The sequence below is a fragment of the Apostichopus japonicus genome, chromosome 19, assembly GCF_037975245.1.
Source record: "Apostichopus japonicus isolate 1M-3 chromosome 19, ASM3797524v1, whole genome shotgun sequence".
In the NCBI taxonomy this organism is placed as follows: Eukaryota; Metazoa; Echinodermata; class Holothuroidea; order Aspidochirotida; family Stichopodidae; genus Apostichopus; species Apostichopus japonicus.
This window is the reverse complement of record NC_092579.1, coordinates 7,257,529-7,270,526: the sequence shown is the minus strand read 5'-3', so window position 1 is coordinate 7,270,526 and position 12,998 is coordinate 7,257,529. Positions and strand designations below refer to the sequence as shown.

Here is a 12,998-nt window from a genome sequence, read left to right as displayed (position 1 = left end):
TCAAAAGGGTTTTTTTTGTTGGTGAAGAACATTACTTAAGTCTACGAAAATAAATAAGGCGAACTGCTTATCGCTGCAGGAGGCTGGGCCTACGGATATTTTGTTTCTATCTTGAATGTAATTAATTCAATCTCTTTTTCTTAAATGACGGTGCATAGATTGTGCACTAATAAGGACTGTAAGATTTGAGAGACACCAGTTGAGGAATTTTACATACCCGTTAAATTATTCAATAAATGAAGTTAAAAATACTTCTCCAGTCCCCCTCCCCCCCCACCCAAGAAAACCTATTCGCATGTGTCAATATCAAGTTCGTGGTATAATTTCATCGTAACTCAACTTAATTGTCAGTTCGACAAATATCGCATTTTTTTACTTGTTATCAAGTTACGTGTAACCAGCAACATTTTCGTAATTGTGAGACCCTGCTCATTCGAGTGTCAATTCAGATATAACAAGCCAGTACAATTGGTGACATCTCGTCATAGAAAGCTCTAGTGAGATTATTAAAGTTATGGAATAAATACAGGTAATTGGTGGAAATGACCACATATCTACAATAATTACTATTAATTAGCAAATCGATCCAAAGAACCAATCACAAGTGAACACGAACACTTTCCAATGAGCTCTGCCTATATGAGTGCCGAACATCTGCGCCTATAGAAATAAATATTAATTGTCTGAAATGTCATTATTCTGTCATGTTATAATTTCTCAACGTATACAACGATTGTGAGACACAGGAGTGTAAATGTATTCCAGGATGCATAAAATTCATTTGGGGACTCCAGGCTATATAGCTATAAGGGACTGAGAGGAGTTCACACAGTAAATTGCATATATAGGCTACATTCGTTATTACGACTGTATGCCAGCTGGAAATTGCAGGTAAACCGCTATATCTTCATGCAGTTTTATGTGGAAGCATGTAGGTCCTCACTATTCGTACACATATACAAGATAGTGCACGTGTGTATCGGGAAGCATGCCTGCTTGTATTTAACCATGGCATTATTATGTAAGATCACATGGACTGTGTGGACTTCAACACAGAACAACGCTTTAGGGATGTAGGCCTTACTATACGTGCACATACCAGATAGTGTGTATCGGGAAGCATGCTTGCTTGTGTATAACCATGTCATAACTTTATATCATGGAGTATGTGGACTTCCACACAGATCAAAGCTATAGGGAAATCAACTGGAAGCTTCAGGAAATATCAAGTAAAGGAGACATGTATGTCCGAAACCATAACTTTTAGGGAAGAAGTGTACGAATCTTCAGCATATAATTTCAAATAGTGAATGTGGGCTTGTAGTGTATAGGTCATCACTATAGAGATGACGTATCTGGTAGAGTCCGTCACTATACACTGTTATGTCCTGCAGTATACAGGTTAGCGTCTTATCTGTAATTCCATCTTTCTTTTGCAAACACAGGTCAGTAATTTGGCTTCTTAATATATCATATTTTGTCAATCTGATTGATATTTTTGAAGAATTCGCCAATTCCCTATTCTATTTTTCTGACTAGTGAATATAAAAATATATATCTCGTCCCCACACTAAGGATACATATAAGGTATATATATATATATATATATATATATATATATATACATATATATATATATACATACATACATACACGCATACATACACACACACATACACACAACCATACATACATAAACACATACATACACCCATACATACATATATATATATACATACATACACACACACATATATATATATATGTTGAGACTAGTTGAGACCAGTGGAACACTAGTGTTCCACTAGTCTCAACTAGTCTCAACATATATTCCGCTACTCTGCGCCAAGATAGACGCCAACCAACCAACCAACTCTCTCTCTCTCTCTCTATATATATATATATATATATACATACATACACACACACACATATATATATATGTTGAGACTAGTTGAGACCAGTGGAACACTAGTGTTCCACTAGTCTCAACTAGTCTCAACATATATTCCGCTACTCTGCTCCAAGATAGACGCCAACCAACCAACCAACTCTCTCTCTCTCTCTCTATATATATATATATATATGTATATATATATATATATATGTGTGTATGTATGTATGTATGTATATATATATATATATATTTATATATATATATATATATATGTATTTATATTGTTACGAGGGCCCATTGTAGCCTAACGCTAGTTACTGTTAGTGAGGAACCTAATGTTATTATATAGAAAGTCTTTAAAATTGCCTACGTGATAAATCAGTATTTGAGAAATTAGGTCGGGTTACCGTGTCAGAATGTTATAATACACGATTGTTCTGGTATATTCCTTATGATGACGCGCTGGTCTCGGGTTAACGTCGGTTTACGTGGAATCGCGTGTAAGCTGTGCACGGCATCTTCGTGGATTCTCTGGAATGTTCGCGAGAGATGCAAAGGACTTCCGCGAATAGAGAAATCGGGTCGCGTTGTTACTCAGGTGTATCGAGAAAGATCTGGAGGATTCTTGACATGGCGAATCGTATATAAACCCGCCCAGATCGGAGAGTTTCTCAGTTTCTGAACGAATACAAGCGACGACACATATTATACCATTCCACTATATATCGTCAGTGCTCAACTACCAGTAGTTTCTGAGGGATTGAGATATCGATAACAAGATTGATTCTACACTTCCATTCAGAAGTTTGAAGAGGACTTTGCTGTGAAAGTACAGTTTCTCCAGTCTTTATTTCGGAGAAGGTGAAGAATTTCTGTCTCCGTTGAGGAAGTTCGTTACGCCAGGAGTTGGTGGCTATAAAGCTGATTTTGGACTAACTCTGGTAATATTTAGTCGGTGAGAAGTTCGACTTGTGCTTCACTCGATTGTGGCTGGAAGTCCGTCTTCTATTTTGGAGCATCGCCGGAAAGAAGGTGACTGCTGTTTCTGGGATCGCGAGAAACTTCGTCGAGGACCAGTGAATTTCGCGGTACAACGGACCGAGAATCGTCGTCATCAAGGTCGTGGCCGATTTAAATTATATATATATTTGTATGAGGCGTATGTAGAAAGGGGAGGAAAATATAACAGCCGTGGCATTTTCCTATATTTATGTAGTGAGACTCATTCGCTCAGCAGTGACTAGCACGTAGCCAGCTATGTTTCGGTTGTTTCGAACTTTAAAAGACCGCAAATCAATTTTTCTGTAAGCCGTATCGTCATAGAAAGGCGCCACCGACAATTCCTATGTCCAGTTGTTATGGAAACTCCCTGGTTATATACCTATCAGCAAAAATTGTTTTGTTGCCCACCCATGCAGTGAAACTATAAATTTTATGAGCATCAATGCCGTATTGTTAAAGAAACACGTAACGGCTGAGTAAGTTTGTTAAGCCTGTTTATTGCGTCGGTCACTTCTGTGGCATACCGTTTTGATGAACATCAATTCCGTATTGTTAAAGAAACACGTAACGGCTGAGTATTTGTTAAGCCAGTATATTGCGTCAGTCACTTCTGTGGCATACCGTTTTGAAGTATAGAATAGTCCGTTCTTGTGCTGGCTGTAACTTGACGTTCAACAAGATGGTGTCCTCCTTGTGAAACTCAGTGATTCCCTTTCGGAGTTTTGAATATGTTTGTCTGCTCATATGACTATAAGGGAAACGATAATTCAAAATAAAGCACTGAACCTCCAACAGCCCAAGCTGTACTTTATACTGTTATACGCGCATATGTATTTGTATATATATATAGATTGGTACCAACGCCGTCAGTGGGAAGCACAGTCAACGAGGGATCATTTTGTGTGTTAAGTATCCTTTGTGATCGGTTGCAAAAGTACCTTTTGGTCTTCAATTGAAGGTGCATAAGTAAAATACTCAGCGATGATGAAGAGACTAATATATTCCCTAATGACGTTTTTTGCTGTAGTGATGGTGTCCCAAATTGCGGTAATCAATTGGAGATATCATACTCTGAGCTATGAGAGATATCGCAAAGGTAATGCAACCTTGGTAACGGGATATATTGAAAAACTGACGTGGAATGCCCTCAACAAATCAGTTGAAACGGATGTACAAAAAACGGAACGTACGAGGGAATTAAAAGAAACGCAAATTCTTCAACCTTTACCAAATCACAGATCTGACCGTGAACACACAGGACATGACAATTTGGTTAACGATACTATAACTGCCGCCATATTTTCTTGTAATCTCCATTGGATATCCAAAGGTGAACAGCAACGGTTTCCGCGAACCTTCGAATGTCCGCATACAGATAAAAGAATAACTTTTATTGCCGCAATAGAAGATGAAAGCGCTATCAAAGATGTAGATGTGGTTATCTTTGCTGCTGGTGTAAACAGCTCTACCTGGGAGAGAGCTATGGCTGTCCGCAAGGCTCATCAAGTGTGGGTTTACAGCACTGCCGAGAGCCCTGGAAACTCTCCTCAGGTGGGAGAAAAAATAGGGGGGCATAAAAGAACCCCATTGGGATTCAGTGGGTATGGCTTCAACATGTCATTTACTTACCACTCTAAATCTGAAGTCGTAGCTCCGTTTGGGGAGTACATTCCCTTTAAAAAGGGAATTGCCACGAAGAAAACAACTGTAATAGCTGCAAAACCACGATTTCAAAACATGGTGGCTTGGGTGAGCAGTCACTGTTCTGCGAAAGCTTGGAACCGAACAAATTTCGTCCATGGTCTTGCCAAATTGATCCCAGTAGAAATCTATGGATCTTGTGGCACTAATCTGCGTATACCTCATAAAAGTAAAATTGCTAAAACAGTGCTTCAGAAATACAAATTTTATATTGCTTTTGAAAACTATTGTTGTTCTGAGTACATCACCGAGAAGTTTTGGCAGGCTTTGACTGAGTACGAGCTGGTGCCAATTGTGGTTGGAGCTTCGAAAACGGACTATGAGCGAGTCGCTCCACCGAATTCTTTCATTTTCGCTGACGATTTCGACTCTGTAAGAGATTTAGCAAGATATATTCGTAAAGTCGCTACCAATACAACTCTGTACAACCAATACCATCATTGGCGGCTGATGGGTAAAGCATTTCTTTACAAGAGTGTTCGCGTTTATCCATTTTCGTCGACCGAAGGAGCGTGCGCACTTCTAAATTTCCTGGAAGAGAATGCTTGGAAGGGGAACCATTCATTGAGCACGGGCCTTGACCCATTTGGATCAGAATGGTTAGGCAGTTGTGGATTATGTGGTAAACATGATTGGATGACTGCCTATGACATTGCAAGTAACGCGTATCTTCCAAACCTTCGGACCGTTTTGTCTAATTCTTCATTATATGGCGTGCCATTTGCGCATTCTCACCCAGTGCAAGGCTGATAAGGTCATAGCATTAGGACAACACTTTTTACGCGCATATATGTACAGATACGTACATATAGTGTTGAGAGTGGTTCTAGGTATAATCAAATTTCGCCTCCTTTCTTGCATAGACGTTTATATACTGTAGTCGCATTGGTTAGTTTCGCTTTAGTCAATTACTTAGCAATTAAATAAAACTACATTTTTCAAGGTCACGGTGCTATTGCAGTTTATGAATTCACGTTGCATATAGTAAGACCCAGTAGCCCTAAGCCCTCCATATGTTTTAATCCGGCCCGTGGGCGGACACAGAGGCGTATGTTTGCACATGTTGAAGTTTGATAACCTTGTGCACGGTTTGCAGATAGAGTGTGTAGGCTTATAGGTAACATATAGGGAGGGGTGTACAGTGCAGTATAAATTAACTTCGTCGATTTTAACTTCTGTTCATTTGTTTGGTGACCAATGTGGATTTTGTGGTTATTTAAAATTTATCATTAAAGTGGACGAAGAGTCAGGAGTGCTAGGTCAGTGGTTAAAGCCGGTGCCTTCCAATCATAAGGTCCCCAGTTCGAGATTAATGTATGTCGTCCAGTTACAGAGTTGTTGACAATTGAAAATTCATAATCATAGACGTTAAATATGAATCTAAGAGACTGACTTCGATCAGCTTGCGGCTTTGATAAGCCAATGAGGCTTCTTCGCGAGTTCCTGCTTGTATCTATAGGATCTAAAGTACATACATACATACATACACATCTACACACATACACACATACATACACACAAGAGAAGGGTATAGAACGGGTGCTGACGAACGATACGCGGCCTGTGATAGACTTGGTTCAATTAGACAGCAGTTTAAATCTAGGTGTAAAAGAAGAGTGTGGGTCTTATGCAACAGGAAAATCAGTTTGTACGGGTAGGCTCTCTCTTGAAGAAAAACATACGTGAGCTCTGCTTTCTCATATTTAGAGGGAGTCTATCATCAGAGCCATCATATGCATCCTTAATATACAGTGAGTGGCTATAAAGTGCCGAGTACTCAGTTTACTGCGGCAGACTGGCGAGGCGAAGCGTACATGTATACGAGAACAGTTTTACAAGAGCCTATCGGGCGATGCTGCCACACTTCTGTCACTTTTTGCCGCCGTGTTTGAATGACTGCATTTTCGTCATTTTACAGTCAAATTGGCTGAAATTTCGTCAGTGGTTTGTTTGAGTTACTGTTGCATACAAGTGATCATATTTTTGTAATTTTGAAGGTCATTTGAGGTCACGAGAGTTCATTTTCTGAAAGCCTTAAAAAAATGCTCCTCCGCATTTACTTTCGTCGCAAGTTCCAGGGGTGCCCTCACCTCAAGATCACCATCTGACGTGATTGAGTTCCGACAAACTTGAAGTATATGATTACGTGACCCATCCAAGTTGTATAATGAGGTATAACGTTATATAGTTTTCAGCTATAGACAGTGTGTTGCATACACTTTGACGATGCTTGCAAATTCAATTGTTGAACCAAACTTGCAGAATCCACACATGTCTATGTGGTTTCGCACCAGTGATCGTCTATAGTTTGCACGTTAAAAATTCAATCACAAATCAAACATATGAACTCATTATGGCGTGTGTGATTATGTATATGCAGACTTTGCAGAGTCATAGATATACGGCTCTGTGCATGTGTGTGCGCTGCCTTCTTGTAACACCCATATCTCTAAAAGTGAATCATTGGCAACCCTTATACTTGGCATGTAGGTTGCCCATATTATAGATAAGGACCTTATTGACTTTATTCGATGTAAAGAGTTATCTGAAGTCAACAGGATAAAACAATGGAAACGGAAACCTACCCATTCTGAGTTGGACAAATCCCTTGGTAAATTAGTTAAGGCCAAAGGTCGTCTGACGTCCACTGACTGAAATTTGAAAACGTTGTGACCACCATAGCTTAGGAAATGTAACATTGACAAGTCTCCTACTTCCATGAGATGGTGTCATTTTGAGTACAAATGTATTAATTTTTGTGAAGATCAAAATTCATCAAGGGTCAATAGTATCTGCAGAAGTCATATAAACAAAACTTTTTCAAGATATCTTACAGGGATAACCTTGCCTCACCCCTGTCACAATAAAGTCATCAAACCTCAATACAGTTTTGCATTCTGGTTTAAAGATACAACAAATGCAGCTCTGTATTTTAAGTATTCAAGAACACAAATTAGCGGTAATTATAGCCTTTTGACTTTTCAAATTTGTTTCAAACTTTTAATCATCATTGTTTATTTCAATAAAAATATAAAAATTACATTTATCTTGAATTCATTTTTCAAAACACATGTTTTCAACTTTCTAACATTGCATTAAGCTATATCTTCTGAGAAGGAGCAAATTACAATAGAAAAGGAGATGGGAAGAAAGGAAATCACACGTGTTATCCCTCCTAGCCAATATCTTATATATATTTAACACAAACAAATGGATAAAATAAAGAAATATTGCCAATCAAAACAAGTTTCTCAAATAGAAGCTTAGCTGAGCTTCTGCAGCGTTGTTGCTCTTGTTGGTATGACGGAGGGAGGGGGAAGGTAATTGCAAAGATATATTGGTGTTTGGTGTAAGGTTACCCAAGAACATGACCCCTCCCCTCCCGTCAAAAATGCAACATTTTTTACATATTTTCTGTTTTCTCGTAGAAATTTTCAACTGCAAAAATAGATTACACCGACATTTCCTAGGAATGTATTTCCTTCTTATGCTTGTTTATTTAGTAAATTACTAGGAGGGGTTAATGCCATCGGCGGAACAATTTTAAAATTTATTTTATTCATTTATATGTTTTCTGGGGGTAGGGGAGGGGGAAGGGGAAGGTTACGAAGCCCATAATTAGATGACGGGGTCCCTGAAGAGAGAAAAGGCGAGACCGCACTAGCGTTATGATTTCGGTTCCTATACATCTTTTATTCTTGACAATATGTAACCTGTCACTTTTGAATGCAACGTGCTGTGGACTGTTCTTATGCTCCGAGGCTTGTGCTTCATCCGTTTCAACCCCCTGGCGTTAATCAATAACGACCAATCAATCAACCTAAACCTCCGGAATATCCCTTTAAGACTACAGTGTACATTCCACCATAAACGCGATCAAAATGGTGTGTGTGGGGGAGGGGAAGGGGAGGGGGAGTGGGTTGGAGGTGTATACACCGCTTTCAACTTTACACAAAATTCAAATGTTGTTAGCATTACTTTGCATTTTAACCTAATTATATACGAGTAGATGTCTTGACATATCTCAATACTTCATACTCAAGTTAAATAGTGTACACAGTGACATGCATGCTTTTAGGTTGAGTTCTTGCCGTCTAATCCTGATTTCAGAACCTTCAGTTTCTCTGCATGCATATTGATCATTATAAATATCATACACTACCATCGTCGCAGACCAAGTTAAATCCCTCTCCTGAATTGAATTTTTGACTCGGCAACATGTTTTTGTTTCCTTGAGGACCGCGGGACAAAGTTTACGACTTTATTTGAAACGCCAGTATACTTTCCTTACACTGATGGAGAGGCATATATGCAGGCTAAGTAATGATGTGTGATGGGGGCGTTGCCTGTATATGATAATGCAGGGACCTAACTTTTCTAGAGATGGACCTTCTCTGAATTCGCCGATTAAATTACCCTCGTTTTAAAACCGATAAGTTAATTATCGGGATTGAACACTGGTTTGGGCCCTGTATCAACCTGTTCACAGGCTTGTTTAACAATGCCAAAACACTCATATTATGTACTCAATGCCTATAACATTACGTAACTTCAAATGATTGTATATTGAACGTGTGTTTAGTATGTCATTTACGTGTAGGCCTATATATATATGGTTAACGACAACCAATGGGGTAAGAAATCGCTACGCTTGAGTGGACAGTGAAGTGCCTATATACGCTTTAGTTGATTACATCATTTTCAACAGTTCGAGAAACGACAGATTTAATTTGTCAGCAACTCCTCCAGTTGAATGGGTGTCGAGTATATGATATACGCACAGGTGCATTTACTTTCGTCGCAAGTTCCAGGGGGTGCCCCCACCTCAAGATCACCATCTGACGTGATTGAGTTCCGACAAACTTGAAGTATATGATTACGTGACCCATCCAAGTTGTATCATGAGGTATAACGTTATATAGTTTTCAGCTATAGACAGTGTGTTGCATACACTTTGACGATGCTTGCAAATTCAATTGTTGAACCAAACTTGCAGAATCCACACATGTCTATGTGGTTTCGCACCAGTGATCGTCTATAGTTTGCACGTTAATTAGTATCTTGGAGAGATTTACCTGCACAGGAGTGAAAGCTCTGTATACAAACCTGCTTTGTTGTTGGATAATCAGAACGTGTGGCTTTCATATTCGTGACAAGGTAAGGTTAATTCGTTCTTTGTTCTCTGCCAATCTTTTTATTAATGCATGCTATTCCGCTATTCGTGGTCCAGATTTTAAATAATCTCAAACTATATTTGATTCGCCATGTTCTGCTCGATTTTATATTTTGTTGATTTCACTTATACTCATTTAGAACCGGCTTGCAAAACTAATAAAGTTTATAAGGATATATTATAACCATCCTCAACCTCCGCTTTCTCATCCACCCTTTAGTAGCGATTTGATATGGGAGTCGTGCTAGCTATATTACTATGATCATCTTTCCTTCTCCCTTTTTATTTTAAATTTCGGTTCCCTTTCGGGACGAGAATACAAGACATCCTCGAATTGTACCCCTTTCATGTTTTAAATTTACTTTAGGCACAATTTTTTTAATAAAATTAGAAACAGTTTCTTTAGAAATGACGCCCTAACCGTCAACTATACTCATCAAGTTTCTGGAGCACTGTAATAGCTGATTAAGCCTTAAAGCAGCATTTTGCGTCCCTTTCTATGATATTTCTCAACCTCATTGACTCCAATATGCCATAACGACATACATAACTAGCTTATCTATTTAAATCTTACTTCAAATGGTGGCATAAAAGTCGAAATATTTGCAACTTTCAACTTTTTTTCTCCAAGATATTTTCCGTTGGGATCCCAATTAACCTCGCCCATAATATGAATATTTAAACACTACGAACGTCATTGACTAATACGTAATCCAACACCAAGCTTGATTTGTGTACAGTCTATATGGCAGTTGTACCAGGGAGTTCCATAACAACTCCCTGGTTGTGCCAACGCAAAGTCTTGAATCTATTTTGAGCAACGGCTCATAACTAAACCTGCATCTCTGGTTGAATTCAAACTAGTGGGTTTGGGGTACTGTATGCGATTAATTTTAAATTAGGAATTTTGTCGTGGATACTTTTCTCATTCTCTGCAAATATCCTTAAATACTCGCCAATTAACGATGTTGGCAGGGAAAAACTTGGCTGATATCTTAGTTTGCTGTTTTGTGATTGATATATGTGAAAAACTCGATGGACATGTCAAAAAAAAATAGAAAACGGCGACCAAACGCAAAATGCTGCTTTAAACTAGCATTCTAGACATGTATCATATTTTAAATGTGAAAAGCCGGAATACATAATAAATGCATGTGCTGGCACTCGAACATTCCTTTAGGCTGGACTGCGTGTAACGACACATCACCTCAACAAATCTGCCTATAAGGTTGTGTTGAAAGTTGAAGTAATTTTTGTGACTTTTATGACTTTTTTGGGGGCAGATGTAAACTAAGACATGCCTGCAGAAAGATGTCGTTGATTATTGGGGGCAATAACATAATTATATACTATCAACCTTCTGTATGATGCCACCTTAATTATCACTAAAGGATTAATTGTATAACAGTATATCCAATACAAAGTGCATTTCCACGAACAAAACTTGAAATACACTACAGTATAACCTTTAGTGACAAGAACATTTCCTATGGATGTTTCCTATAGCGAGGGTGTGTAGCATTGGTTGCCGGACAAATACCCCCCTGACAAATACCCCCCGGACATATACCCCCCGGACTCATACCCCCGGGACAAGTACCCCCCGGACAATCACCCCCCGGACAAAAACCCCCGAGGACGAATACCTCCGAGGACAACTACCCCCCGGACAAATACCCCCCGGACATACACCACCGAGGACAAATACCCCCGAGGATAAGTACCCCCCAGACAACTACCCCCGGGACAACTACCCCCGGACATACATCAACGAGGACAAATACCCCCGAGGACAATTAACCCCACCCCTAGCAATTACCTCCGGGAAAACTCTTCCCGCACAAATACACCAGCACAGATTCCTCACCCAGGTTACTACCCGAACTAAACCAGAATACGTCCAGCCCCCCCCCCCCCTCTACGAGCCCGTTAACCAAGCGGACCTTTAGCTGGTGAACTACGTAGTACGAAAGCCCATTAGGGCCATGAAAGACAATTTTCTTAATCTGGTATATCAGATTATTATTCTGATATGAAACGTTTTTATAACTAGGGAAAATTAAATTGATTTCTTAGATTATCATCATTCTTTTTGCAAACAGAATGACCAGAGAATAGGTTTTTTCAAATGGTACTGACGTCGTGGTCTCAAGCCTCTTTCCTTACTTATGTTTCATACAATCGTACATACTATTATGAAACCTTACAGGCAATTCTGTTGGTGTAACGGGCTACACCGTAACCGGGTTTGACTATGATAGCCCAGCGGTCCATGAAACAATGCATGGGGGTATGGATGATGATCATGCACACTAAACTAGAGGGGTGGACCGTGGTTGTGCTTGCCCCGCCCCTCCCTTCTGCTCCTCCCATCCTAAAATGGCGTGCACTTACAGGAAAAAATAGCTTAGAATAAGCAAAACAAGAGGAGCGTGGAGGCCGAGTGGCTAATGCTTTTGTTTTATATATAATCCTGTTATGTTGTGTCCTTGGGCAAGGCACTTTTATCTCGACTGCCCCTATCCATTCAGGTGTATAAATGGGTACCTGTGAGGTAACTAAGCTGTGTGCGCTGGATTCTCAGCAGCCAGCCTGATGACCAGGGATTCAAAGTGCTATGAGATGGCTGTGCCATATAAAGCGCTATACAAAAACTAACATAACATAACAAATCATCAAGTAAAATTACTCAGAAGAAAACTTGAAAATGGTAAGCCGCAATAAGCCTGAATTGTTCTGAGATTAATAATACAGAATAGTGTCACTATAACAAATAGTAAATTAATAGTTACCAGGCGCGTATCCAGGGGGGCGTTGGGGGCGCGCGCCCCCCGGGTAAGGAAAAGAGGAGAGAAAAAAAGAGAAGAAAAAAGGGAAAAAGAGGGAGAAAAAAGAAAAGGAGGAGAGGAAGGAAGGGAAAAGAAAAAGAAGAAAGAGAGAAACAGGAGAAAAGGAGGAAGTAGAAGATTAACGCCAAGACCTCGGGAAGAGAAAGAGGAACAGTCATAATTACAGCGCTGATCCCTATTATATACACAGGGTAGCCAGTGACAGATCGAAGATTACAGAGGGGACGTGCGCCTCACCCTACCCCTTACACCGACAACTCCATTTTTAGCTCATACCAGCATGCTGGTGTGAGCTATTGTTACAGTGCGGCGTCTATCACTCTATCCGTCAACAATTGGTAAAACCGCTCCCACTCACACAGTATTTAATGGAATT

At 39.6% G+C, this 12,998-nt stretch overlaps 2 protein-coding genes across 3 annotated transcripts in view; both read left to right on the top strand.

The window, feature by feature from the left end:
- The first annotated feature begins 3,482 nt into the window (after positions 1 to 3,482).
- On the top strand, positions 3,483 to 7,635 carry LOC139959558 (alpha-(1,3)-fucosyltransferase C-like). Its single transcript, XM_071957272.1, has one exon. The coding sequence runs from the start codon at positions 3,881 to 3,883 to the stop codon at positions 5,348 to 5,350; it is 1,470 nt and encodes a 489-aa protein (XP_071813373.1). The 5' UTR covers positions 3,483 to 3,880; the 3' UTR covers positions 5,351 to 7,635.
- Positions 7,636 to 9,289: 1,654 nt separating this feature from the next.
- Positions 9,290 to 12,998, top strand: part of LOC139959555 (TWiK family of potassium channels protein 7-like) — a 29,814-nt gene continuing 26,105 nt past the window's right edge. Inside the window, exon 1 of one of the 2 annotated variants that reach the window (XM_071957269.1) lies at positions 9,290 to 9,757. The gene's annotated coding sequence lies outside the window, so the exon portion shown is untranslated. The remainder of the gene's footprint in view (positions 9,758 to 12,998) is intronic. The other variant, XM_071957268.1, reaches the window with a different exon arrangement.

What these genes read in the sequence shown, in the direction of transcription:
- LOC139959558 (XM_071957272.1), top strand. Translation starts at nt 3,881, where the DNA reads ATGATGAAGAGACTAATATATTCCCTAATGACGTTTTTTGCTGTAGTG.